At 47.4% G+C, this 25,182-nt stretch overlaps 1 protein-coding gene and 1 non-coding gene across 3 annotated transcripts in view; one reads left to right on the top strand and one right to left on the bottom strand.

The window, feature by feature from the left end:
* plekhm2 (pleckstrin homology domain containing, family M (with RUN domain) member 2) overlaps positions 1-3,772 on the bottom strand; it is a 58,656-nt gene extending 54,884 nt beyond the window's left edge. Inside the window, exon 1 of one of the 2 annotated variants that reach the window (XM_078238995.1) lies at positions 3,504-3,772. In XM_078238995.1, coding sequence (XP_078095121.1) covers positions 3,504-3,563 — 60 coding nt within the window. In that variant the 5' untranslated portion in view covers positions 3,564-3,772. The remainder of the gene's footprint in view (positions 1-3,503) is intronic. The other variant, XM_078238994.1, reaches the window with a different exon arrangement.
* A 2,938-nt stretch (positions 3,773-6,710) lies between these two features.
* On the top strand, positions 6,711-6,783 carry trnav-cac (transfer RNA valine (anticodon CAC)). Its single transcript has one exon. It is a non-coding gene; the product is annotated as a tRNA-Val (tRNA).
* The last annotated feature ends 18,399 nt before the right edge of the window (positions 6,784-25,182 follow it).

Genomic DNA, 25,182 nt, shown 5'->3' with positions numbered 1-25,182 from the left:
TGAACAGAAACCTGACAGATGTTGCCAAAGAAGAATACAGAAAGAGAGTGAAGAAGAAAGTGGAATTGAATCAGATTAGATGGCTCAGAGGGGGAAGAACAGCAGCATGGATTTTATGAGCCAAATGGCCAGTTTCTTGTGATTTGCCCCATTATTTATTATTCCCCAGTTAGAGATATTCAAGAACGTGCCTTTCAACCGTATAGAACAATTGCTGAATGTGCAGTCACCAGTGCTACTGCATCTAGTTAAATAAGTGGACCTGTGTCCACTTTCTCAAGTGTTATTGAAGCCTATATCCATCTTTCAAATATGCAAACCAATCTTCAATGAATTCCAAATTCCTTTCTCCCACTATACGGCTAAACTTATCCTTGTTATCAATAAATTGCACTTAAAAATTGTGTACACACAAGTTGGAACACATATACTTTACTCCAATGTCATTCTATTCATACTTGCTAATTTTAAAATTAGTTCTGATCCCCTGCAGTGTTGCGCATGTAGAGCCAGTGCCTACGCTGTTTAAGAATGAATATTATATAGACTATTCACACTCCGGATTACAATGCGTACAGACGTTATTTGGCAATGGAGTTCACTTCGATTTGTAGATACACAGACCCAGCTTCACGCAGCTAGTTCCCAGCAAGGTCTGGAAGGTGGAAATTGGCAAGTGTCACCCCAGCAACAACAGTTTTTCTCAATACAAAATGAGGTCAGGTTATAGCACCAATGGTTAATGGAGAAAACTGTTCACTGACGCCATGTGCCGAATTCAAGGAGGCCATTCACCTGTTGTGTACATCGGCAGATTGACAGGTGACCTTTAAAACTGGTAAAGCTCAGAATCCTCCCCCTCTCGGAATGCTTTTCTATACAACACTGATGCAGAAACTAAACTAACTCATGACTGACTCTGCTTGAGGACATGTGCATTCAGCCTCCAGCAGCTGTTCCAGATATTTCTTTGTTCCGTCTGCAAAGTTGATTGCTCTGTTTGAACATTTCTGAGACTGCCTGATTTCAATCTAGGCACTGTATTTCTGTGTAATTGCACAGGAGTGTTCCGCAGGATTGCTCCTGGAAAAATATATGTTAACTATGCTTCAAAACGTGGACATCGCTGCCTATTAAAGGCATGAACCAGCTAAGCACAGCACAAATCAGAAAATGAACCTAGGGCCTTACTGGTTGGTACAGATCACAATGCAACACATTTACCCTTGGGCAGTGGTAGAGGGTGGGTAGTGGACAGCAATGTTGTTTTAAATATGACGACAGATCATAAACAAAAAATCACCAGCAGGGAAAAAAACCACATCGCCAGATCCAATACCCTTGGGGCTAGTGTTTCTCATCTTTGTGTGGGGGTTTGGATGTTTGTTGGCAGCTCTGGAGGGCAATGACATTCAGATTACAAGACCTATGTTGTTTGCCCCCAAATGAAGTTAAGAGGCAGAGAATTTTTAAAGTATAAAAATTAAATCTCTGCTGGAGGGGATGCATGCAATAATGGAAAAACAAGCCTAATTTAGGAATTTTTAACATCATAGAATCCCTACAGCTTGGAAGGATACCATTCAGCACATCAAGTCAGCACCGACCACAATCTCACCCAAGCCCTATCCCCGTATCTCAACATATTTACCCTGTTAATCTCCTGACACTAGGGTCAATTTATCATGGCCAATCAACCTAACCCGCACATCTTTGGAGTGTGGGAAAAAACCAGAGAATCCGGAGGAAACCCACGCAGACACGGGGAGAATGTGCAAACTCCACACAGACAGTGACCCGAGGCCGGAATTGAACCTGGGTCCCTGGTGCTGTGAGGCAGCAGTGCCACCATGCCACCTTTCATGGTGGCCTTTCATCTCTGGGACCATCCCATACAGGGACAGTGTAAAGGAAGCTTCATGAACTAATCCATACTGTATCTGACAGTTTTGGATCTAACTATGCGATAACTGATTTGATGCTGAAGTGCAAATGGAACTTTATTCCCAAACTAGCCCACACTGAGCTGTACAGACCTCGGAATGAGCAGTGTCGGTGGATCTTTACTCTGTATCTAACCTGTTCTGTACCTGACCTGAGCATGCTTGATGCTGACAATGGGTGCTTAAAATAGAAAGTCTCCCAATCTAAAGCATTAACATTCCTCAAAAAAATTTAGCAAATTTAGACAAGTCAACTGTGGAACCAAGATGACTGATGGCACTCTACTGTCCAGCACCCTCAACCTTCACTTCAAAAGATGTCAATGTGATGTACAATACATGAAGGAGCCACACAGAAAGTTTACAATGATCTGGACAGAGTACACTCTCCCCCCACTTTTAGTCAGTAGGTTGTTCACACAATTTGCCTGCTCTAAATCATGAGTGGCAAACCATAAGACTGCCTAGCGGTTTCTGCTAATCAATTCAAAAGCACTTCCTATTCACCCTGTCCATATCTTAGAATACCTACAGTGCAGAAAGAAGCCGTTTAGCCCAACGAGACTGCACCAACTCAAAGAGTATCCCACCCAAGGCCCACACCCCCGCCCAACCCCGTAACCCTGTGCATTTCCAATGGCTAATCCATCTAACCTACACATCTCTGGACACTAAAGGGCAAGTTAGCATGGCCAGCCCACCTAACTCACACATCTTGGGACTTAAAAGGGGCAAATTAAACAGCATTGTTAAAACCAATATTGTGCCATTAATTAGTGTGCAGAAATATTTGTTGGCGCACAAGTTAACAGCATCATTGTGATGAGTGATGCCAACATTAACATGACAAAGGCTGCACCTCCCATCCCTCATCTTTGACCACACACTCCAAAGCCATTACTGCGATAACCCACCACTGCGATAAACCACCACTGGAGCAACTGATCTATAACACTTAATGTGTCTTAAAGCAGCACTGTTGTAATTTATTTCAATGGCAATGATTAGCCCCATTTGCCCAAATAAAGGCAAACATGGGCAGTGTAAGTGGTGTAGACTATATGCAAATTAAAATTTAGAGTTGGATGAAGGGATTTTTTAAAATTAAGATTTAGAGTTGGATCAAGGAACCTTTTAATTAAGATTTAGAGTTGGATCTTTTTCTTAATCATCCCTGGTAGGTTTGCCAACCTCTGACAATGCACCAGAACAGAGGTAGCCCTTTTTAAGACTAGCGTAGCCATAGAATTAAGCCGGGAACAAGTAAAGGCCATTCAGCCCATCAATCCACATCATGGATCCTGTTTCCACCAAGTGGATGGAAGATGGAGCTCCCAGTTATGTACTGGAGACTAGTTTGCAGTTTATGTGGAGAAGGGTGGGACAGGAGGCAGGAATCCGGCAGAGTGAAACAGAAGGGGTTCGGTGCCCAGTTCTCTCTGTACACAACGCCCTGCCAGGCCGGGAGCACCAACACTCAGCGGCAGGTTCACGGATCCGCCCGGCTCTGCCAGACCCGGGGCTGGGGAAGGTTGCCGCCGGCTCCGGCCTCTCTCTCACCTGCTTCACCGACAGCGAGATGTTCTCCAGGATCCTGTCCTTCACTTTCAGGGTCTCCATGCTCGCGGCCTCCGCATCCTCACCCTCAGTGACAGGCCCCGGCCGCCGTCACCGCCTCTTCGCTCGCTCGCTCTCTCTCTCTCTCCCCGCACCGGCCAGACCTCCCGCGCTCCCGCAAGTCCTCCCGCGCTCCCGCTCCCGCCTGCGCACGCTCCCGGGACCAGCACCGCGCGCCCGACAGGGGCAACAGCGCATGCGTATCGACTTATGACTGGCGTTTGGGGTTTGACACGTCATTGACGCGCGTGCGTCTGGCCCTCAAGGGGCGGATTTTCAGCAGCCGCTCGGCCCTCAAGGGGCGGAGTTAAGACGCCACCTCTGCCCTCAAGGGGCGGGGTTACAGCACCACCACGGCCCTCAAGGGGCGGGGTTACAGCCCATCGCCACCTTGCTGAGCGGAGTGCAGCTCAGCCCCGCAGCATGAACGCAAGTCCCCGGGTAAAATCAACCCTGAGACCAGGACAGTCTGTAATATGGTTTCAACACCAGGTGGTATCATCGAGCTGTTTCAATATCAGATCGCACCGAGCGCTGTATTAATAAAAAAAATCACTTGGGTTGCTGCAATGTTTCCAACATTTCTTATTTTTCTCAATGGGGAAAGAACAGGGGAGTGGGATGATTGGAACAGCTCTTTCAAAGTGCCAGCACGGGCACGATGGGCCGAATGACCTCCTTTCTGTGCTATGGAACTGGTTGGTGGTTCAATGTCCCCACCCCCAAGTGGCCGTGCACCATGTGTGAGTTTCAGATTGATATGGAACTGTGAGGATACACATTCTCCCCGTGTCTGTGTGGGTTTCCTCCGGATGCTCCGGTTTCCTCCCACAGTCTGAAAGACGTGCTGGTTAGGTGCATTGGCCATGCTAAATTCTCCCTCAGTGTACCTGAACAGGCGCCGCAGACCACTTGGGGATTTTCACAGTTACTTCATTGCAGTGTTAATGTAAGCCTACTTGTGACACTAATAAATTAACTTTAAAAACAAAGAACAATACAGCACAGGAACAGGCCCTTCTGCCCTACAAGCCTGCGCCGCTCATGTGCCCCACTAGACCATTCTTTTGTATCCCTCTGTTCATGTGGTTATCTAGATAAGTCTTAAACGATCCCAGCGTGTCCGCCTCAATCACCTTGCTTGGCAGTGCATTCCAGGCCCCCACCACCCTCTGTGTAAAATACTTCCCCCTGACATCTGTGTTGAACCTTGCCCCCTTCACCTTGAACCCATGACCCCTTGTGTTCGTCACCTCCGACCTGGGAAACAGCTTCCCACTGTTCACTCTATCTATGCCCTTCATAATTTTATACACCTCTATTAGGTCGCCCCTCATCCTCCGTCTTTCCAGGGAGAACAACCCCAGTTTACCTAATCTCTCCTCATAGCTGAGACCCCCATACCAGGCAACATCCTGGTAAACCTTCTCTGTACTCTCTCCAAAGCCTCCTCGTCCTTCTGGTAGTGTGGCGACCAGAACTGGACGCAGTATTCAAAATGTGGCCTAACCATCGTTCTATACAGCCGCAACATCATATGCCAACTTTTATATTCTATGCCCTGTCCAATAAAGGCAAGCATGCCATATGCCCTCTTCACCACCCTCTCCATCTGTGCTGCCACCTTTAAGGATCTGTGGACTTGTACACCCGGGTCCCTCTGTGTGTCTATACTCCTGATGGTTCTGCCATTTATTGTATAGCTCCCCCTTACATTAGATCTACCGAAATGCATCACTTTGCATTTATCTGGATTAAATTCCATCTGCCATTTCTCCGCCCAATGTTCCAGCCTATCTATATCCTGCTGTATTCTCTGACGATGTTCATCACTATCCGCAACTCCAGCAATCTTCATGTCGTCCGCAAACTTACTTAAACCTTAAAACATGTCCCCATTGAGATCCTGACCAACAGCAGGACCCCTGGCTGATTTTTAAATTCATTCTAATTGGCCTGAGGCCAACTGAGGTAATCCAGCAGCTTTCTCATCCTATATCAACTTTTCACCCGCGTCTGTTAGTGCCATGTCTAGTGGCAACACTGAACAAACCTTTTTCTCAAGCTTTCTGATCATCTAACAGTGGACGACGTCGCTATTCTGGTTGGCATGGTGACGGTTCAGGTCCACCTGCAGATCATGGACATTCGTACTGAGAATGATCTTGACACAAGTGATGCCAGCCCCGCAGTCGTCTTGATCAGAAACAAAAATAGAAAATGCTGGAAAATCTCAGCAGGGCGGCACGGTAGCACAGTGGTTGGCACTGCTGCTTCACAGCTCCAGGGTCCCGAGTTCGATTCCCGGCTTGGGTCACTGTCTGTGTGGAGTTTGCACATTCTCCTCGTGTCTGCGTGGGTTTCCTCCGGGTGCTCCGGTTTCCTCCCACAGTCCAAAGATGTGCGGGTTAGGTTGATTGGCCAGGTTAAAATTGCCCCTGAGATGCGTAGGTTAGAGGGATTAGCGGGTAAATATGTGGGGGTAGGGCCTGGGTGGGATTGTGGTCGGTGCAGACTCGATGGGCCGAATGGCCTCCTTCTGCACTGTAGGGTTTCTATGATTTCTATGATTTCTATCTGTCCGTATCTGTGCAGAGAGAATAGAGCCAACGTTTCGAGTCAGGATGACCCTTCATCAGGTCTGACTGTATCCTCTCTCCTCAGATGCTGTCAGACCTGCTGAGATTTTCCAGCATTTTCTGTTTTTGTTTCAGATTCCAGCATCCGCAGTATTTTGCCCTTGTCTTGATCAGAATTGTTTGTACTGTCCATATGCTAAAGTTTAAGTGTATTTATTAGTGTCACAAGTAGGCTTACATTAACACTGCAATGAAGTTACTGTGAAAATCCCCTAGTCGCCACACTCCAGCATCTGTTTGGGTTACACTGAGGGAGAATTTAACACAGCCAATGCACCTAACCAGCACGTCTTTGGGACTGTGGGAGGGAACCGGAGCACCCGGAGACACTGGGGAGAATGTGCAAACTCCTCACAGACAGTGACCCAAGCCAGGAATCGAACATGGGTCCTTGGAGCTGTGAGGCAGCAATGCTAACCACTGTGCCACGATGCCACCCACATGACTTGGTTAAAGGGAAGCATGAGGTGATTTCCTGTTGCCTTCCTCAATAGAAACCCTCTTCCCAGAGGCTTCTGTAGTGTAGTGGTTATCACGTTCGCCTCACATGCGAAAAGTCCCTGTTTCGAAACCGGGCAGAAACACTATTGAATCCTTCTCATGAAGCGGGGGCGAAGTTTGCACGACTTAGGGGCAGCATGGTAGCACAGTGGTTAGCACTGCTGCTTCACAGCGTCAGGGACCCGGGTTCGATTCCTGGCTTGAGTCACTGTCTGTGTGGAATTTGCATGTTCTCCCTGTGTCTGCATGGGTTTCCTTTGGGTGCGCCGGTTCCCCCCTGCGTTCTGAAAGACGTGCTGGTTTGGTGCATTGACCCGAACAGGTGCCAGAGTGTGGTGACTGGGAGAATTTCACAGTAACTTCATTGCAGTGTTAATGTAAGCCTTATTTGTGACTAATAAATAGACTTTAACTTTAACTCCTTCTGACACTGGCCAGCTGTTGTAAGCTCCTCTGTCTTCATTGCAGAATCGTCCGGGTCCACCGTGTCCAACACTCATAACCCTGAGAATGGGGCCATTCCGGGTCTGCTTAGCTGGGCCACCTGAACCTGAGGGTCTCAAAAGAGCAGGTTTCATCATACCCTGGTGGTCATTCAACACAGCCAGTACATCAACAGTTTCCAATTCTCTTCCCACACCTAGCGATGCACAAGACAGACTTCTGTCTCTTTCCATAGCTAGTTATTCCCAGAACAGGTCACTGGCTTATAGCTTGAGGGAGTGCCATGATGGGGGGCATGGTGGCACGGTGGTTAGCACTGCTGCCTCACGGCACCAGAGACCCAGGTTCGATTTCAGCCTTAGGTGACTGTGTGGAGTTTGCACATTCCCCCTGTGTTTGCGTGGGTTTCCTCCAGGTGCTCCGATTTCCTCCCGCAGTCCAATGATGTGCGGGTTAGGTGGATTGGCTGTGCTAAAGTGCCCCTTAATTTCCCAAGATATGTAGATTAGGGGGATGAGTGGGGTAAATATGTATGGGTGGGGTGCGGAATGGATACATAGAAACATAGAAAAACTACAGCACAAACAGGCCCTTCGGCCCACAAGTTGTGCCGAACACATCCCTACCTTCTAGACCTACCTATAACCCTCCATCCTATTACGCTCCATGTACTCATCCAGGAGTCTCTCAAAAGACCCTATTGAGTTCGCCTCCACCACCACTGACGGCAGCCGATTCCACTCGCCCACCACCCTCTGTGTGAAAAACTTACCCCTAACATCTCTCCTGTACCTACCCCCCAGCACCTTAAACCTGTGTCCTCTGGTAGCAGACATTTCCACCCTGGGAAAAAGCCTCTGAGAGTCCACCCGATCTATGCCTCTCAACATCTTATACACCTCTATTAGGTCTCCTCTCATCCTTCGTCTCCCCAAGGAGAAAAGACCAAGCTCCCTCAGCCTATCCTCATAAGGCATGCCGCTCAATCCAGGCAACATCCTTGTAAATCTCCTCTGCACCCTTTCAATCTTTTCCACATCCTTCCTGTAATGAGGCGACCAGAACTGAGCACAGTACTCCAAGTGGGGTCTGACGAGGGTCTTATATAACTGCATCATTAACCCCGGACTCCTAAACTCAATCCCTCGATTGATAAAGGCCAGCACACCATACGCCTTCTTAACCACCTCCTCCACCTGTGGGGCCGATTTCAGAGTCCTATGGACCCGGACCCCAAGGTCCTTCTGATCCTCTACAGTACTAAGAATCTTTCCCTTTATATTGTACTCCTTCATCCCACTTGACCTACCAAAATGGACCACGACGCATTTATCTGGGTTGAAGTCCATCTGCCACTTCTCCGCCCAGTCTTGCATCCTATCTATGTCCCTCTGTAACTTCTGACATCCCTCCAGACTATTCACAACCCCTCCAACCTTCGTGTCGTCGGCAAACTTACCAACCCATCCCTCCACTTCCTCATCCAGGTCATTTATGAAAATGACAAACAGCAAGGGTCCCAGAACAGATCCCTAGGGCACACCACTGGTGACCGACCTCCATTTAGAAAAAGACGCATCTATACCCACTCTCTGCCTCCTTTGGGCAAGCCAGTTCTGGATCCACCGGGCAGCAGCCCCTGGGATCCCATGCCCTCTCACTTTTTCTAGAAGCCTTGCATGGGGGACCTTATCGAACGCCTTGCTAAAATCCATATAAACCACATCTACCGCCTTCCCTTCGTCAATGTGTTTAGTCACATTTTCGAAGAACTCCACCAGGCTCGTAAGGCACGATCTGCCCTTGACAGACTCAGAGATGTCACATGTTGAAGTTGCTGGGTTAATAATGTTAAAAAAAAAAGGCGGCACGGTAGCACAGTGGTTAGCACTGCTGCTTCACAGCTCCAGGGACCTGGGTTCGATTCCCGGCTCGGGTCACTGTCTGTGTGGAGTTTGCACATTCTCCTCGTGTCTGCGTGGGTTTTGTCCGGGTGCTCCGGTTTCCTCCCACAGTCCAAAGATGTACGGGTTAGGTTGATTGGCTATGCTAAAATTGCCCTTAGTTTCCTGAGATGTGTAGGTTAGAGGGATTAGTGGATGGATATGGGGGTAGGGCCTGGGTGGGATTGTGGTCGGTGCAGACTCGATGGGCCGAATGGCCTCTTTCTGTACTGTAGGGTTTCTATGATTTCTATGACAAAGCCATGCTGAGTATTCTTGAGCATACTAAACCTCTCTAAATGCTCATATATCCTGTCCCTCAGGATACGATACTCTGTTGATCAGTCGGTGCAGACTCGATGGGCTGAATGGCCTCCTTCTGCACTGTAGGGATTCTATGATTCCACATTAAGCATGTCTGCCCAGGAACCTCTCCCGCTCTTACCATTGGTGTGTTTGGAAGGATTTGCAGATACTCAACCTGTTTGACTGTGATATCTGCACATGTTCCTTGGCCATCAATTCTGTGATGGGACCTGAACCCCGGAGCTTTGACCTCCATATATAAACAGATAGAGTGGAACAAATCTGGCACCTTCTTTGTTTTCGTAGTATCTCACTGGATAAAGCTACTGAGCCTCAGGAGAATAACAACATTTTTTTATTGTTCAGCCTACACAGTCTGTCACCTACTAATAGGGGCAAACACTTTGTAACAAGACCTTCAAAGGGGAAGTAAAGGATGACTGGCACACCACTTCTGTCAAAGTGCCCCAAGGGCCTGACCAACCTGAACTTCACCCTGTGTTTCATGAAATGAAACTTAGTCCTGCAAGTCAGCTGTAACAACCTACACCTGGAATCATTGAAGAACACATGGTCCAAAAGCTGGTTCACGGCCATCACTTCGCTTCTGTCAGTCTCTGAGGTTGAATTCCAGCAGAATGGCAGCGAGAATTTATCACAGGATCAGAGCAGCCAGAGGAGGGTCCATGGTTCAAAACGAGATAACGACTAAGCTTTCTATAAGATGCTCCAGCGATTGATGTTCTTTTATATACCTCCAGTTCTGGGTCAGGGGGTCTAAGGAGCAGGGGAATGTGCGGGGGAGTGGCAAGGTGGTGAAGGTGAAACCTATTTAGTGGCAAAGATGCCAGAGTTGAGATGTCGGTGCTCAAAAGATATTCAGACGCAGTGTTTGCGAGTGATGAATCCTTTATTGCCTTCTTATCGATAAGGAGCAGAGAACTGGAGAATTCCTAAGACTTCTCCAGCCTGCTCTGCTCAATTGCGTACAGTTAGCTTTTTCTTATAGTGCAGTGCTTACACCTTCTACTAAAGATAATTGCTTCTAGTCACGCACATCAATAAATTATTTACATATGATACAAAGAGGTAAACCCTCGATGTTTAATCGCATCCCATCGGTAATGTCATAAACTTTAGCGGTAGACAGATGGAATGTTTGTTCAGACAATGGTCACTTAATTATGTCTTTATTACAGTTTTGGTGCTGTTAGCAAGTACATTCAGCTGTGCCTTCTTGATAGATATAGTGAAACATCCACCTTTGTCTGCGCTGTCCATTTCATGTATATGCAGAGACAGCTAGCCTATAGTGCAGGGTACTGCTGCTGATGTGTTAATTTCCTTGGTTCCCTGTCCTACCCCCTGGTCTGCTCAGTCTCCTTTCACACAGAGGGTCCTGCTATATAATAGCATCTGGGATGCAGCTCATTGGGGTGAGGGAGATGGCATTCAGCAAAATCTGAAATGTTTCTCGTTGGGTGAAAGGTACCGAAATGCTTCCGGGTGTTGGTGGGACTGGAGGGCCCCACAGTTCATTTATCATATCTTTAAGTGGTTTGGTACCCTAACTGGGGAATAAGCAAGTGGGATGTGGATAAACAGGAGCAAAGTGGTCCGCAGTGAGGGTGAGTGGAAGACTAATGAGGTGATTGATGAGGGAAGCGGTGCTAGGTTGCTCTCAGTGATGGGGATTGCGAGAGGGTGAGGGGGAGGACTCAGGATTGCAAAAGGACTCGGCGTATGACCTGCTTCCCTTTATTGGTCGGGGCATTGAGTACAAGAGCCAGGATGTCATGTTGCAGCTTTATAAAACTTTGGTTAGGCCTCACGTAGAGTATTGCGTTCAATTCTGGTCATCACATTACAGGAAGGAGGCGGAGGCTTCAGAGAGGGTGCAGAAGAGGTTTCCCAGGATGCTGTCTGGAGAAGGGGGTACGAGCTATAAGGAGAGGGTGAGCAAAGCAGGGTTGTTTTCTCTGGAGCGGCAAAGGCTGAGGGGAGACCTGTTAGAAGTCTATAAAATTATGAGAGGTGTAGCTAGGGTTGACGGTCAGAATCTTTTTCCCAGGGTTGAAATGTGTAATCCTAGGGGGCATGCACTTAAGGTGAGGGGGGAAAGTTCAAAGGAGATGTGAGGGGCAAGTTTTTTACACAGAGAGTGGTAGGTGTCTGGAACGCCCTGCCAGAGGTGATGTTGGAAGCAGATATGATAGGGGCATTTAAGGGGTTTTTAGATAAGCACATGAATATGCAAGGAGTAGAAGCAGGCACAGGCGGCACGGTAGCACAGTGGTTAGCACTGCTGCTTCACAGCTCCAGGGACCTGGGTTCGATTCCCAGCTTGGGTCACTGTCTGTGTGGAGTTTGCACATTCTCCTCGTGTCTGCGTGGGTTTCCTCCGGGTGCTCCGGTTTCCTCCCACAGTCCAAAGATGTGCGGGTTGGGTTGATTGGCCATGCTAAAATTGCCCCTTAGTGTCCTGAGATGCGTAGGTTAGAGGGATTAGTGGGTAAAATATATGGGGGTAGGACCTGGGTGGGATTGTGATCGGTGCAGACTCGATGGGCCGAATGGCCTCTTTCTGTACTGTAGGGTTTCTATGATTTCTATGATTTCTAGAAGGGATTAATTTTATTTGGCGTCGTGTTCATCACAACATTGTGGGCCGTAGGGCCTGTTCCGTGCTATACTGTTCTATGTTCTATGTCCTATGACTGAATCAAGCACTGAAGGAAACAGCTGTCGGGGCGTTGGGGGGGTGGGGGGTGGGGGGTGGGGGGGGGGGGGGGAGAGGGGGGGATGGTGGGGGGTGGTGTGGAGCAAGGTGGCTAAAACAGGGCTGTGTATGAGGTGAGGAGGTGAAGGGCTGTGGAAATGTGCTGTGACCACCAAGGGAAGAGAGGAGTTAGTGAGAGGAACTTGCATTGATACAGCAGATGCTCCAAATATGAAATAAAATGCTGGACATACTCAGCAGGTCGGGCAGCATTGATGGAGAGAGAAACAGAGTTAATGTTTCAGGTCAAAGATCTTCCATCAGAACACATTTGATCTCCAGTCATTCTGGTTTCAGGATTCCATTTTGGCCGTGATCATTTTCAGAGTTGTGCCAGTGATGGGGATTGTGAGAGGGTGGAGGGATGAACGGGGGCGGTACGGGGCGGGGGGGAGACATGCCCCCTAGAATTAGGCATTTCAACTCTGGGGCGTTTTACATCTGCCCGAGAGGGTAGAAGATGCTACAGTTTGATAACTCATCCAAAAGATAACACACCTGACCGTACAGAACTCCTTCAGTACTGCACTGGAGTGTCAGCATGGATTATGTATTCCAGTTTCTCAGAGTGGGGTTTGAACCCAAAACCTTCTGACCTGGGGGTAAGAGTCAAGGCCAGCACCTTTAACATTGTTTGCAGAAGGACCAGTGATGGCAGGGAGATACGTTTGTGACTTCAGAGCTGGGCATGGAAGCACAAGTTGTTACTGTCTTAACCAGAGATTCAATACAATTGGCATGTTGCATTTCTGGCCAGCTTTGCACTTTGAATCATGTGGCACTCTGCTTCTTTCCAAAGATTCTGCCTGACCTACTGAGTATTTCCAGCATTTTCTGTTTTTATTGCATATTTGCAGCATCTGCTTTTCTATGACTACAGGTTACCTGGTCATTACCTCATTGCTGTTTGTACGACTTTAAGTTTAAATTTATTTCTTAGTGTCACAAGTAGGCTTACATTAACACTGCAATGAAGCTACTGCGAAAATCCCCCTAGTCGCCACACCCTGGCGCCTGTTCAGGTACACTGAGGGAGAATTTAGCATGGCCAATGTACCTCACCAGCACATCTTTTAGACTTCACTGTACTCAAATTTTTCAGACTTCACAACAGCGACTAATTCTAAAATATTTAATTGGTTGTAAAGTGTTTTGCAATTTTCTGCGGTTGTGAAAGGCACTATATAAATGCAGCAACAGCACAGACAGAGGCTATTTGGCCCTTTGTGTCCATGCTGTCTCCCTGCAAGAGCAACTCAGTTAGTTCCACTCTTCCACCTGCAGCTTTGCAAGATTTTTCTATTCAAACAGTTATCCAATTTCCTTTTGAAATTCATGATACAATCTGTCTCCACGGTGCTCTAAGGCATTTGTTCAGATACTAATCACTCACTTCATAAAAAAGTTTTACCCCATGTTACCTTTGGTTCTTTAGTCAGTCGTTGCAATGAACCGTAGAAAGATACAGGATAGCTGAAGTCCCTCAGCTTTGGCATCATTCAATAAATCTCCCTCAGCACCCTCTCCATGGCCTTGACATTCTTTCTCAAATGTGGCACCCAAAATTGGACAACATATTCAAGTTGAGGCCCAACTAGTGATCTATTGGCACAATTTCTTTGCTTGGGTCTGAACTTCAATGGGATTGGAAAAGCTAGACCATTCATACCTCTAGCTCCATTTTCAAGTTTGCTGACGTCGTCACCGTAGTGGATCAGATCTCAAACAATGATGAGACAGAGTACAGGAAAGAGGTGGAGAATCTGGTGAAATGATGCAGTGACAATAATCTCTCCCTCGGTGTCAGTAAAACGAACGATAATCAACTTCAGGAAGCGTCGTGGAGGACAGGCCCCTGTCTATATCAACGGGGATGAAGTGGAAAAGGTCAAGAGCTTCAAGCTTCTATGTGTCCATATCACAACAACCTGTCCTGGTCCCTCCATGGCGATGCTATAGTTAAGAAAGCCCCACCGATGCCTCTACTTTTTCAGGAAGCTAAGGAAATTTGGCATGTCCGCTACGACTCTCACCAATTTTTACAGATGCACGATAGAAAACATCACAGCTTGGTATGGCTCCTGCTCTGACCAAGACCGCAAGAAACTACAAAGGGCTGTGAATGTGGCCCAGTCCATCACGCAAACCAGCCTCCCATCCATTGACTCTGTCTACACATCCTGCTGCCTCGGAAAAGCAGCCAGTATAATCAAGGACCCCATGCATGCTGGACACACTCTCTTCCACCTTCTTCCATCGGGGAATAGATACAGTACCAACCAACTCAAGAACAGTTTCTTCCCTGCCACCATCAGACTTTAGAATGGACCTAAAGTCCATTATAGTAAGCTGCTCTGTCTCTACACCCTTGCTATGACGGTAACACTATTTTCTGCACCCTCTCCTTTCCTTCTCCCGATGTACTCCATGAACGGTATGCTTTGTCTGTATAGCACGCAAGAAACAATACTTTTCACCATATCCCAATAAATGTGACAATAATAAATCAAATCACATCCACAGATTGAAGTCCTCCTACTCACATATACACACTATTTAGATGGTGCACACACAAGGACACTGAATTGTTCCGCCATTACTGATAAATGGGAGTTGGCCTTCCTGGAACACTGATTCCAATGGATGAATTTGCGTTGACCAGTCCTGAGGGTTTTGTCTCCACTTGGCCAATTATGCTGCAATACTCTGAATCTGGCTGACCCCCAGTTTGCAGTACTCACAGCCGCAGTTAAGAAACATAATCGCTCCCTTGTCCCGTTGCACTGACGGAGTCCCTTTTACTGCCTCACATTGAACTGTGAGAGGAGCTCTGTCAAAGAATTATATTTAGCTAGCTGCTGTTTGGCAGGTTAACTATTAAACTGATGGCCCTAGATGGAGCGAATTGGTTAGGTAACAGTGTCCCATGGAACACTGCAGTTATCCCGGGATAGCCGCTGACCTCAGTAGATATAACTTTCTTTAAGGAAGCCAGTGGGATACTGATACAGGAAAATCCTGATGGTTAATGTAATGGTGGCCAGGGATGGTAATTAGTTTAGGTGGTGAGATTTGGTTTGGACTGAGGGCTATCGCTAGAATTGCTGGAGACTGCAGTTGTTGATGAGATTTAGTCAGGACTGGGATTGGGTTAGAGCTAATGGTCAGGGTAAGAGATATTGGGGTTGTCAGTTGAAATTGGTGGTAGGGGAGGGTTGGAGTTTGTAAGACTTTGCTGCTGGCCAAATGTACAAGGGGGCTGGAGTGGCTGTTTAAACTTGATGGAGGCTGGAGCTTGCTATTTAGAGATTGTTGGTTTGACTCATGGGTTGCTAGTTAAAGTCAGTGAGGTCGCTAGTTGTACTGCTAGTGTTGCTGGTCATGTTATATGGGGCTAGGATGAGTGATTAGAAAACAAGAACACAGAGTTTGGAGCAGGGGCAGCACAATGGCACTGCTGCCTCATAGCGCCAGGGACCCGGGTTCGATTCCAGCTTTGAGTGACTGGCTGTGTGGAGTTTGCACATTCTCCCCGTGTCTGCGTGGGTTTCCTCTGGGTGCTCCGGTTTCCTCCCACAGTCTAAAGATGTGCAGGTTAGGTGGATTGACGATGCTAATTTGCCCCTTAGTGTTCAAAGATGTGTAGGTTAGGGGAACTAGCCATGATAAATGTGTAGGGTTCCAGGGAAATGGCAGCAGGGTGGGCTTTGATAAGAGGCACTTTCAAAAGTCTGATGGCAGCAGGGAAGAAGCTGCCATTTTCAGAAATTTGTATCTTTTTCTCGACGGAAGAAGGTGGAAGAGAGTATATCCAGGGTGTGTGGGGTCCTTGATTATGCTGGCTGCTTTTCCAAGGCAGTGGGAAGTGCAGACAGAGTCAATGGATGGGAGGTTGGTTTGTGTGATGGACTGGGCTACGTTCATGGCCCTTTGTAGTTTCTTGCGGTCTTGGTCAGAGCAGGAGCCATACCAAGCTGTGATATATCCAGAAAGGATGCTTTCTATGGTGCATCTGTAAAGACTGTTAAGAGTCGTAGTGGACATGTTAAATTTCCTTAACCTTCTTAGAAAATAGAGGCATTGGTGAGCTTTCTTAATCATAATATGGAGGGACCAGGACAGATTGTTGGTGATCTGGACACCTAGAAACTTGAAGCTCTCGACCCTTTCTACTTCATCACCTTTGACGTAGACAGGGGCATGTTCTCTTTTACGCTTCCTGAAGTCAATGACTAACTCCTTTATTTTGCTGACATTGAGGGAGAGATTATTATCATCGCACCAGTTCACCAGATTCTCTATCTCTTTCTGGTACTCCGTCTCATCATTGTTTGAGATCCGACCCACTACAGTAGTGTCATCAGCAAACTTGAAAATGGAGTTGGAGCAGAATTTGGCCACATAGTCATAAATGTATAAAGAGTGTATAGTAAGGGGCTGAGGACACAGCCTAGCAGGGCACCGCTGTTGAGGATAATCGTGGAGGACGTGTCATTGCCTATCTGTTCTGATTGCAGTCCGAGGGTTAGAAAGTCGAGGATCCAGCTGCGGAGGGAGGAGCTGAGCCCCAGGCCACAGAGTTTGGAGATGAGTCTTTTTTGGGATAATGAGCTGTAACCAATAAGTAGGAGTCTGATGTAAATGTCCTTGTTAACCAGATGTTCCAGAGTTGAGTGTAGGGTCAGGGAGATGGAGTCTGGTGTGGACCTGTTGCGTTGATAGGTGAACTATAGTGGATCCAGGCAATCTGGGAGACCAGAATTGATACGTGCCATGACTAACCTTTCGAAGCACTTCATAGTGATGGATGTCTAGGCCACCAGGCAGTAGTTTTTAAGGCACGCTGCCTGTTTTTTCTTTAGTACAGAGATGATCCCCATTTCCCTTGCTTCCCGAACAGTGGTTAGATTCACAGCGCCAGGGACCCGGGTTTGATTCCCGGTTTGGGTCACTGTCTGTGTGGAGTTTGCACATTCTTCCCATGTCTGTATGGGTTTCCTCCAGGTGCTCTGATTTCCTCCCACATTCTGAAAGACACGCTGGTTAGGTGCATTGACCCGAACAGGTGCCGGATAGTAACTTCATTGCAGTGTTAATGTAAGCTTTACTTGTGATGAATAAATGAACTTTAATAAATAAACTTTTGACTCCAAACATCTGTCTATCTCACTCTTAAATATGTTCAACCATGGACCATCCAGAACCTTCTGGGCTAAAGAGTTCCAAAAATTCACAACCCTTCCATTGATGAAATCTCTGCTCATCATCTCTGTCCTAAATGATTACCCCCTCACCCTGAGACTGTGACCCCACGTCTTAGATTCCCCAGTCAGGGGAAACAACTTCTGAGTGTTAAGCCTTTGTCAAGCCCCTTCAGAATCTTGTATGAGGTGGAGCTGGTGGTAACTGGTGGCTGATAATTTAGAGAGGGTGAAAGTGGAGGGTTTTTTTATTCATTCGTGGGACATGGGCGTCGCTGGCTGGTCAGCATTTATTGCCTATCCCATTGCCCTTGGAGGGCAGTTGAGAGTCAACCACATTGCTGTGGCTCTGGAGTTACCTGTAGGCCAGACCAGGTAACAAGGGCAGACTTCCTTCCCTAAGTGAACAAGATGGGATTTCCTGACAATCGACAATAGTTTCATGGTCATCAGTAGATCATCCATTGACTCTGTCTACACTTCCCGTTGCCTCAGCAAAGCAGCCAGCATAATTAAGGGCCCCACGCACCCCGGACATTCTCTCTTCCACCTTCTTCCATTGGGAAAAAGATACAAAAGTCTGGGGTCACGTACCGACCGACTCAAGAACAGCTTCTTCCCTGCTGCCATCAGACTTTTGAATGGGCCTACCTCGCACTAAGTTGACCTTTCTCTACACCTTAGCTATGATTGTAACACTACATTCTGCACTCTCTCATTTCTTTCTCTGTGAACGGTATGCTTTGTATAGCGCACAAGAAACAATCCTTTTCACTGTATACTAATACATGTGACAATAATAAATTGTATTGATTCTTAATTCCAGATATTTTTTATTGCATTCAAAATTCACCATCTGCCGTGATGGGATTCGAACCCAAGTCCCCAGAATATTAGCTGAGTTTCTGGATTAATAGCCATGATGTGGAGATGCCAGCCTTGGACTGGGGTAGGCACAGTAAGAAGTCTCACAACACCAGGCAATGGCCCAGTGGTATTATTGCTAGATTATTAATCCAGTAAGAAGTCTCACAACACCAGGTTAAAGTCCAACAGGTTTATTAGGTAGCACGAGCTTTTGGAGCTCACAGTCACCTGATGAAGGGGCAGTGCTCCAAAAGCTCGTGCTACCAAATAAACCTGTTGGACTTTAACCTGGTGTTGTGAGACTTCTTACTGGATTAATAGTCTAGCAATAATACCACTAGGCCATTGCCTCCCCAGTGTTGGTTGTTGGTTAGAGGCCGTGTTGCTTGTTAGAGCCAGTGAGAACAATGTTTGCACTAATGGATGTCAGTGAGTTGCGAGTTAAGAGTGGGTAAGGCTGGGATTGTTGATTAGGGATGGAGTTGGGTGTTGCTGTGAAACTGGACCTTTTATTTAGCTAAAGAGAATGAGGTGCCACTCCAACATTAAACAGTGATAAGCAAATCCCAGCACTTCACAGTGCTTCACACATTCTCGCACACATTAATACATTCATTCGTCCCCTTGGAACTAATCCAGTGCTCAAGTTATTCCAATCCATTGCACAAGGCCGCACAAGATGCTCAGCTTCTGGAGGCTGCCTCCCAGACAGTGCTGTTTATAATGTTGTGTAACACGTTACTAGGCAACCCTATACACTTGTCAGGAATAGACACAGATTCTGACCTTCCATTAACATGATAGCCCGGCTGTTGGGGGCTTTTTTTCCGATGTATTTATAATACCGGAGACCCGGTAGCTGGGATTATAACTCTATATGTCAGCCTGGCTCTAGAGTAAATAATATTTACAACCCATTGAGAATATAAACTGTGTTACCAGAAGTGAGTTAGGTCCAATAATTCACGATGAATTACACATGGCCTGTGCATGCACTCTGACATCGAAATTATAACTACCAGCGCTCAGTTAATGGATGCACTGCCCCAAGTGGGATTGAGATATAGCGGTCAATTCAGTCATTCCAGCGGGAAGCTTTATTTTGAGGTTGTGCAAGTGAAAGAATAAGTGTGGCTGTGTTCTCCCTTTTGCCTCCAGCTTGTTCGCTCTTTGAGTACTGGGAGTGTTGAATTTATCCTTAAGAGGCGAGGAAGATCGCTCTTCGTATAATCATGGAAGATCATAGAATCCCTACAGTGCAGAAGTAGGCCATTTGGCCCATCGAGTCTGCACGGACAACAATGCCACCCAGGCCCTATCCCTGTAACCCCATATATTTTCCCTGCTGGTCCCCATGACACTAAGGCCGGAATTTTACCGTACGCCCGCCTTGATTCTCCGTTGGCCTCAGGCGAGATTGTACAAAACTCGAGCGGACGTGCCGATAACATTCTGCCCGGAGGGGCAATTTCACATGGCCAATCAACTTAACTCGCACATCTTTGGCGTGTGGGAGGAAACCAGAGCACCCGGAGGAAACCCAAGCAGACACGGGGAGAACGTACAAACGGACAATCACCCCGAGGCCAAAATTGAACCCAGGTTCCCGGCGTTGTGAGGCAGCAGTGCTAACCACTGTGCCACCGTGCTGCCCAGAAAAGCACGAGTTTGGCCTCAGCTGGAGTATTGCATTCAGTCCTGGGCACCGCACTTCAGGAAAGTTGCGAGGGAATTAAAGAGAGTGCGGAAAAGATTCATGAGAACAGTCCCAGGGATGAGGAACTTCAGTTACGTAGATGGATTGGATAATTTCTTGGAGATGAGAAAGTTGACAGGGGATTTGATAGAGGTATTCAAAATCCACGAGGGCTCCCAACAGAGTAGACAGGAAGAAACATTTCCCACTTGTGCAGGGATCGAGAGGACACAGATTTAAGATAAATGGCAAAAGGAGCAATGGCTTCATGAGGAGAAGCTTTTTCATGCTCGGGGAGGCAATGGTCTAGTAGTATTATCGCTAGATTATTAATCCCGAAATTCAGCTAATATTCTGGGGACCCGGGTTCGAATCCAGCCACAGCAAATGGTGGAATTCGAATTCAATAAAAAATATCTGGCATGAGGAATCTACTGATGACAATTGTCCATTGTCAGAAAAACCCATCTGGTTCAATGACCTTTAGGGAAGGAAATCAACCGGTCTGGCCTATATGTGACTCCAGAGCCACAACAATGTGGTTGACTCTCAACTGCCCTCTGAACAAGGGCAACTAGGGATGAGCAATAAATGCTGGCCAGCCAGCGACGCCCATGTCCCATGAATGAGCAACAAAAATGCAGCAAGTGGTTAGGATCTGGAATGCACTGTCTGAGAGTGTGGTGGAGACAGATTCACACAGTGAGTGGTTAGGATTTGGAATGCACTGTCTGAGAGTGTGGTGGAGACAGATTCACACAGTGAGTGGTTAGGATCTGGAATGCACTGTCTGAGAGTGTGGTGGAGACAGATTCACACAGCGAGTGGTTAGGATCTGGATTGCACTGTCTGAGAGTGTGGTGGATGTAGATTGAATCGTAGTTTTTAAAAAGGAATTGGATAATTAACCGAAGAGAAAACATTCATGGGGCTACGGGGAAAAGGCAGGTGTGTAGGTCTAGCTCTTAAAGAAACACGATGGGCCAAGTGGCCTACCTTCTGTGCCGTAACCATTCTATAATTCTGTATATCAGACCAATGCAATTTAATTCTTGCTCTGTGCTTTAAGTTAGGATGGTAGTGGCGTGTTACCATTCACTCAGGGAATCCGAATTGCTGTGGCAACATGAAGATTTACATGCATGTTGCTGTCTGAAGCTAAGGTTAGTCTTTCCAGCACATGGCTGATCAGGAATCTCTCCCATTCTTGCCGCCTGCCATTAGAAGGATTTGCAGGTCAACCTGTTTAACTGCGTTATGAACTCACCTTCCTTGGCTGTCAAGTCCTGGGGTGGGACTTGAACCTGGAGTTTCCGGCCCAGAGGCAGAAATGCTATCCCCTGCACCAAAAGGCCTCATAAAATGGCAGTAGGGACACTAGATTTGGTATCAGAGTTCATTGCACCGGTGATGAATGTTTCACGGTTCATACTCCTGATCCTTCTCTCTTTGTGCTGGAAGGTTTGTCTCTGTGGATATTGGTTGAGGAGAGTGTCAGGCTTGGCTGCAATATTCCCATGCCAGCACTAAAAGTCCCATTTCCTGAATGTGTGATCTTGGAGCCTTTCTCACTGGGGGCACACATTGGCAAACTGCTGGTCTTCTTCACTCTTGTTGGAAAATGGCAATGTACACATCTGTGACGGATGCAAGAACTAAGTTCTCTTTTGAGATTTATTGAAGATAATTACCAGTATCTATTATACTCACAAGCAGGATATTCATCGGGAACTCAGAGCTTCTTCTATCTAAGATAGCCCTTAGCTCTGAGTAACAGAAAGCTGTTGTCATTGTTTCCCTTCCCCACCAAGTGGTGGCGCACAAGGCAGACTTTCATCTGTTCCCATGGCGAGGATTTTCCTGGAAGAGTTTGCTAGCCTTTCGCCATATGACCATAAGATATAGGAGCAGAATTAGGCCATTTGGCCCATCGAGTCTGCTCCGCCATTCAATCATGGCTGATAAGTCAACCCCATTCTCTCACCTTTTCCCCATAACCTGTGATCCCCTTACCAATCAGGAACCTATCTTTCTCTGTCTTAAATATACTCAATGACCTGGCCTCCACAGCCTTCTGTGGCAATGAATTCCACAGATTCCCCACCCTCTGGCTGAAGAAATTCCTCCTCATCTCAGTTCTAAAGGGCCATCCCTTTACTCTGAGGCTGTGCCCTCAGATCCTAGTCTCTCCTACTAATGGAAACATCTTCCTCAGGTCCACTCTATCCAGAGGCTGACAGCTTGAGAGGTGCGACTCTACAACAAGCATGCCTGACCAGGAGTCTCTCCAACTCTTACTGCCAGCCATTTGCGTGTTTGGAAGGATTTTGCAGGTTGACAACCAACCTGTTTGGCCGTGTTATGAACACCCCTCCTTGGTCATCCAGTCCTGGGGTGGGACTCGAACCTGGCTCTTCTGGCTCAGAGGCAGGGATGCTAACCCACTGCGCTACAAGACCTCCAGTGACAGAAAGTACTTGCACCCATATTTATATGTTTCACTAGACCCCCTTTATTTTGGTCACAGGATATTATGTAAGCCTGGCACCATCTGCTATCCCTTTGCTAACCCTGCCTTAAACCAGCGTTCAGTTCAGCAGTGTATCACATGACATGTTTTGGCGCAAAACAGTGAACTGCTGTGTCATGTTCCAGTTCTTAAAAGCTTATCTCGTTTTAGTACTTTTCCATCATGTGTCCAGGGTGCAAACAGTGCATGCACTCGTTATAGCAACCGCAGACTGATTTTAACCCCTTCACTGCCAGCAGAGTTTACTGGCCAGAGCTGGCAATGCTGGGCAAACCCTGACCTTGGTGATTTTCGATCATTAACTCTTGAGGCCTTGCCCTGGGCCTCTTAGCTGAACCTTGAGCCTGGTCATTGGCCGGAGCATTGTTCCAGAGCTCTGTTCTACAGAAGCGTCAAAAATATCTCAGATTATATAAATGACATTGAATCTATGGTGCAGAAACAGGCCATTTGGCCCAACTGATCTATGCCAGTGTTCATGTGCTCCAGATGAGCTCCTCCTCCCCTTCTTCCTGTTAATATATCTTTCTATCCTTTTCTGTCACAGGAAGAAAGGAACATAGGAGCAGGAATAGGTCATTCAGGCCATCAAGCCTGCTCCGCCACTCAGTAAAATCAATGTTGATCACTCACTTCAATGCCTTTTTCCCACATTATCCCCAATCAGCATCCAGTCGTGAAGGAAGCCCAGTCCATCACACAAACCGGCCTCCCATCCATTGACTCTGTCTACACTTCCAGCTGCCTCGGAAAAGCAGCCATCATAATTAAGGACCCCACGCACCCCGGACATTCTCTCTTCCACCTTCTTCCATTGGGAAAAAGATACAAAAGTCTGAGGTCACGTACCAACCGATTCAAGAACAACTTCTTCCCTGCTGCCGTCAGTCTTTTGAATGGACCTACCTCGCATTTAGTTGATCTTTCTCTACACCCTAGCTATGACTATAACACTACGCTTCCCCCCCCCACTCTTTTCCTTCTCTATGAATGTGCAAGAAATAATACTTTTCACTGTATGTTAATACATGTGACAATAATAAATTAAATCAAGAGGCTGCAGACTAGGACACTTGGGTCTCTCGCTACCAATTGGGGGGGGGGGGGGTGAGGTGGCAGAAAGAGATTGGGGTTAGGTGGAGTTCATCAAATGTGGGATGGGGAGTAAGAGCCTGTGCCGGGGGGTTAAGGCCGAAAACTCCCTCGAGAGTCTGGGAGGCTGCACTCATCCTCCTCCTCTTGGCCCACAAGGGATGCTGTAAAAGGCACTTATTTTTTTTAAACCAATTTTTGACTCACCCTTAAAGTTACAAAGCCAATGCTCAGAATGGACTGGGGCAAACCTAAATCTACCCATTGCTTGCTCCAAAGACCAAATTCAAAATTCACAATTTAATCCAATTCATGGTCCCCACAAGCGAGGCAAACAAGATCCAAGCTGACAAGATAAGGCACTGCGCCCCATCTTGGGCTTGATCCGACACTTGGGGCGGGATTTTCCAGCCGCGCACGCCTTAAGACCGGAAATTCCCGCCCAAGGTCAACGGACCTCTGCATTGTCCGCCGCCCAATCTTCTGTCCCGCCCGCTACGATTCCCGTGGCGGGTGGGACGGGAAAATTCCGCCCTTGATCTTAACCAAGAGGCTGAGCTGAGAGCTGTCATCTCCACCTTGCTGCTGAGTTTCCTGAGCCCTGGGAAGGCCATATGGTAACGGCCGCATTTAAATCAGGCTCCCAATCGCACTGTGGAAGCCTGGTGCAAAAGCGTCAATGAAGTGTGCCACCTTTCAAATGGCATGGCATGGGGTCCATTATTGTAACAATGGCTGAGGGCAGCCACGGAGTGAGTTGGAGCGGGGGGAGGGACTGCATTTTATTTTTCATCCTTTACTGTCCATCATAGGAGGAGGGGAGATTAATATTAAAGTAATAATGTGTGTGACCTCTCCATATCGGCCTTTCTCTCACTCTCTTTGTCTCCCCCAGCGCCCCCCTTTTTAAAAAAATGTGCCTCCTGAGACAAAGGACTGGCCCCTGTGTTTTGCCTCTGTCTCCTTGCTGAATTCCTGTGCTGCCTCGACAGCTGATAACGCGAAAATAGAGGAAAGGAATAAGTGAGTCAGGGTCTGAAAATAGTTCCAGGCTCTGACAAAGACAAGTGCTCAGCACACACCGAGGTTAGAATTTAAAATGGTGTCAGAGAGTGCTCACGAGAAGGCAGGGGGACCTGGGCGATGGTCGGGGGGGGAAGGGAATTGCGGAATGTCTGCTGTTCGTCCTAAAGTGGACACACAAAACCGCAGCAATATTTCAACGTGAAGTCCTGGTCAATAAATAACTTGATTTAAAAAATCATATTTTGTGACACATTTTTCATTGATTCTGAATGGTTTTACACATTTCTTTCTGAATGGTTTTAGACAATGGCCCCCCGCCCCCCCCCCCCCCCCCAACCCCACCCCATGGGCAGTACGGGTGGCACGGTGGTTAGCACTTCTGCCTCACAGCGCCAGGGACCTGGGTTCAATTCCGGCCTCGCTGTCTGTGCGGAGTTTGCACGTTCTCCCCGTGTCTGCGTGGGTTTCCTCGCTCCGGTTTCCTCCCACGGTCCAAAGATGTGCGGGTTAGGTGGATTGGCCATGCTAAATTACCCCTTAGTGTCAGGGGATTAGCTAGGGTAAATGGATGGGGTGATAGGGATAGGGCCTGGGTGGG

The sequence above is a fragment of the Mustelus asterias genome, chromosome 22, assembly GCF_964213995.1.
Source record: "Mustelus asterias chromosome 22, sMusAst1.hap1.1, whole genome shotgun sequence".
Lineage (NCBI taxonomy): Eukaryota > Metazoa > Chordata > Chondrichthyes > Carcharhiniformes > Triakidae > Mustelus > Mustelus asterias.
The sequence above is the reverse complement of the archived record's forward strand: the minus strand, read 5'-3'. Positions and strand labels throughout refer to the sequence as shown.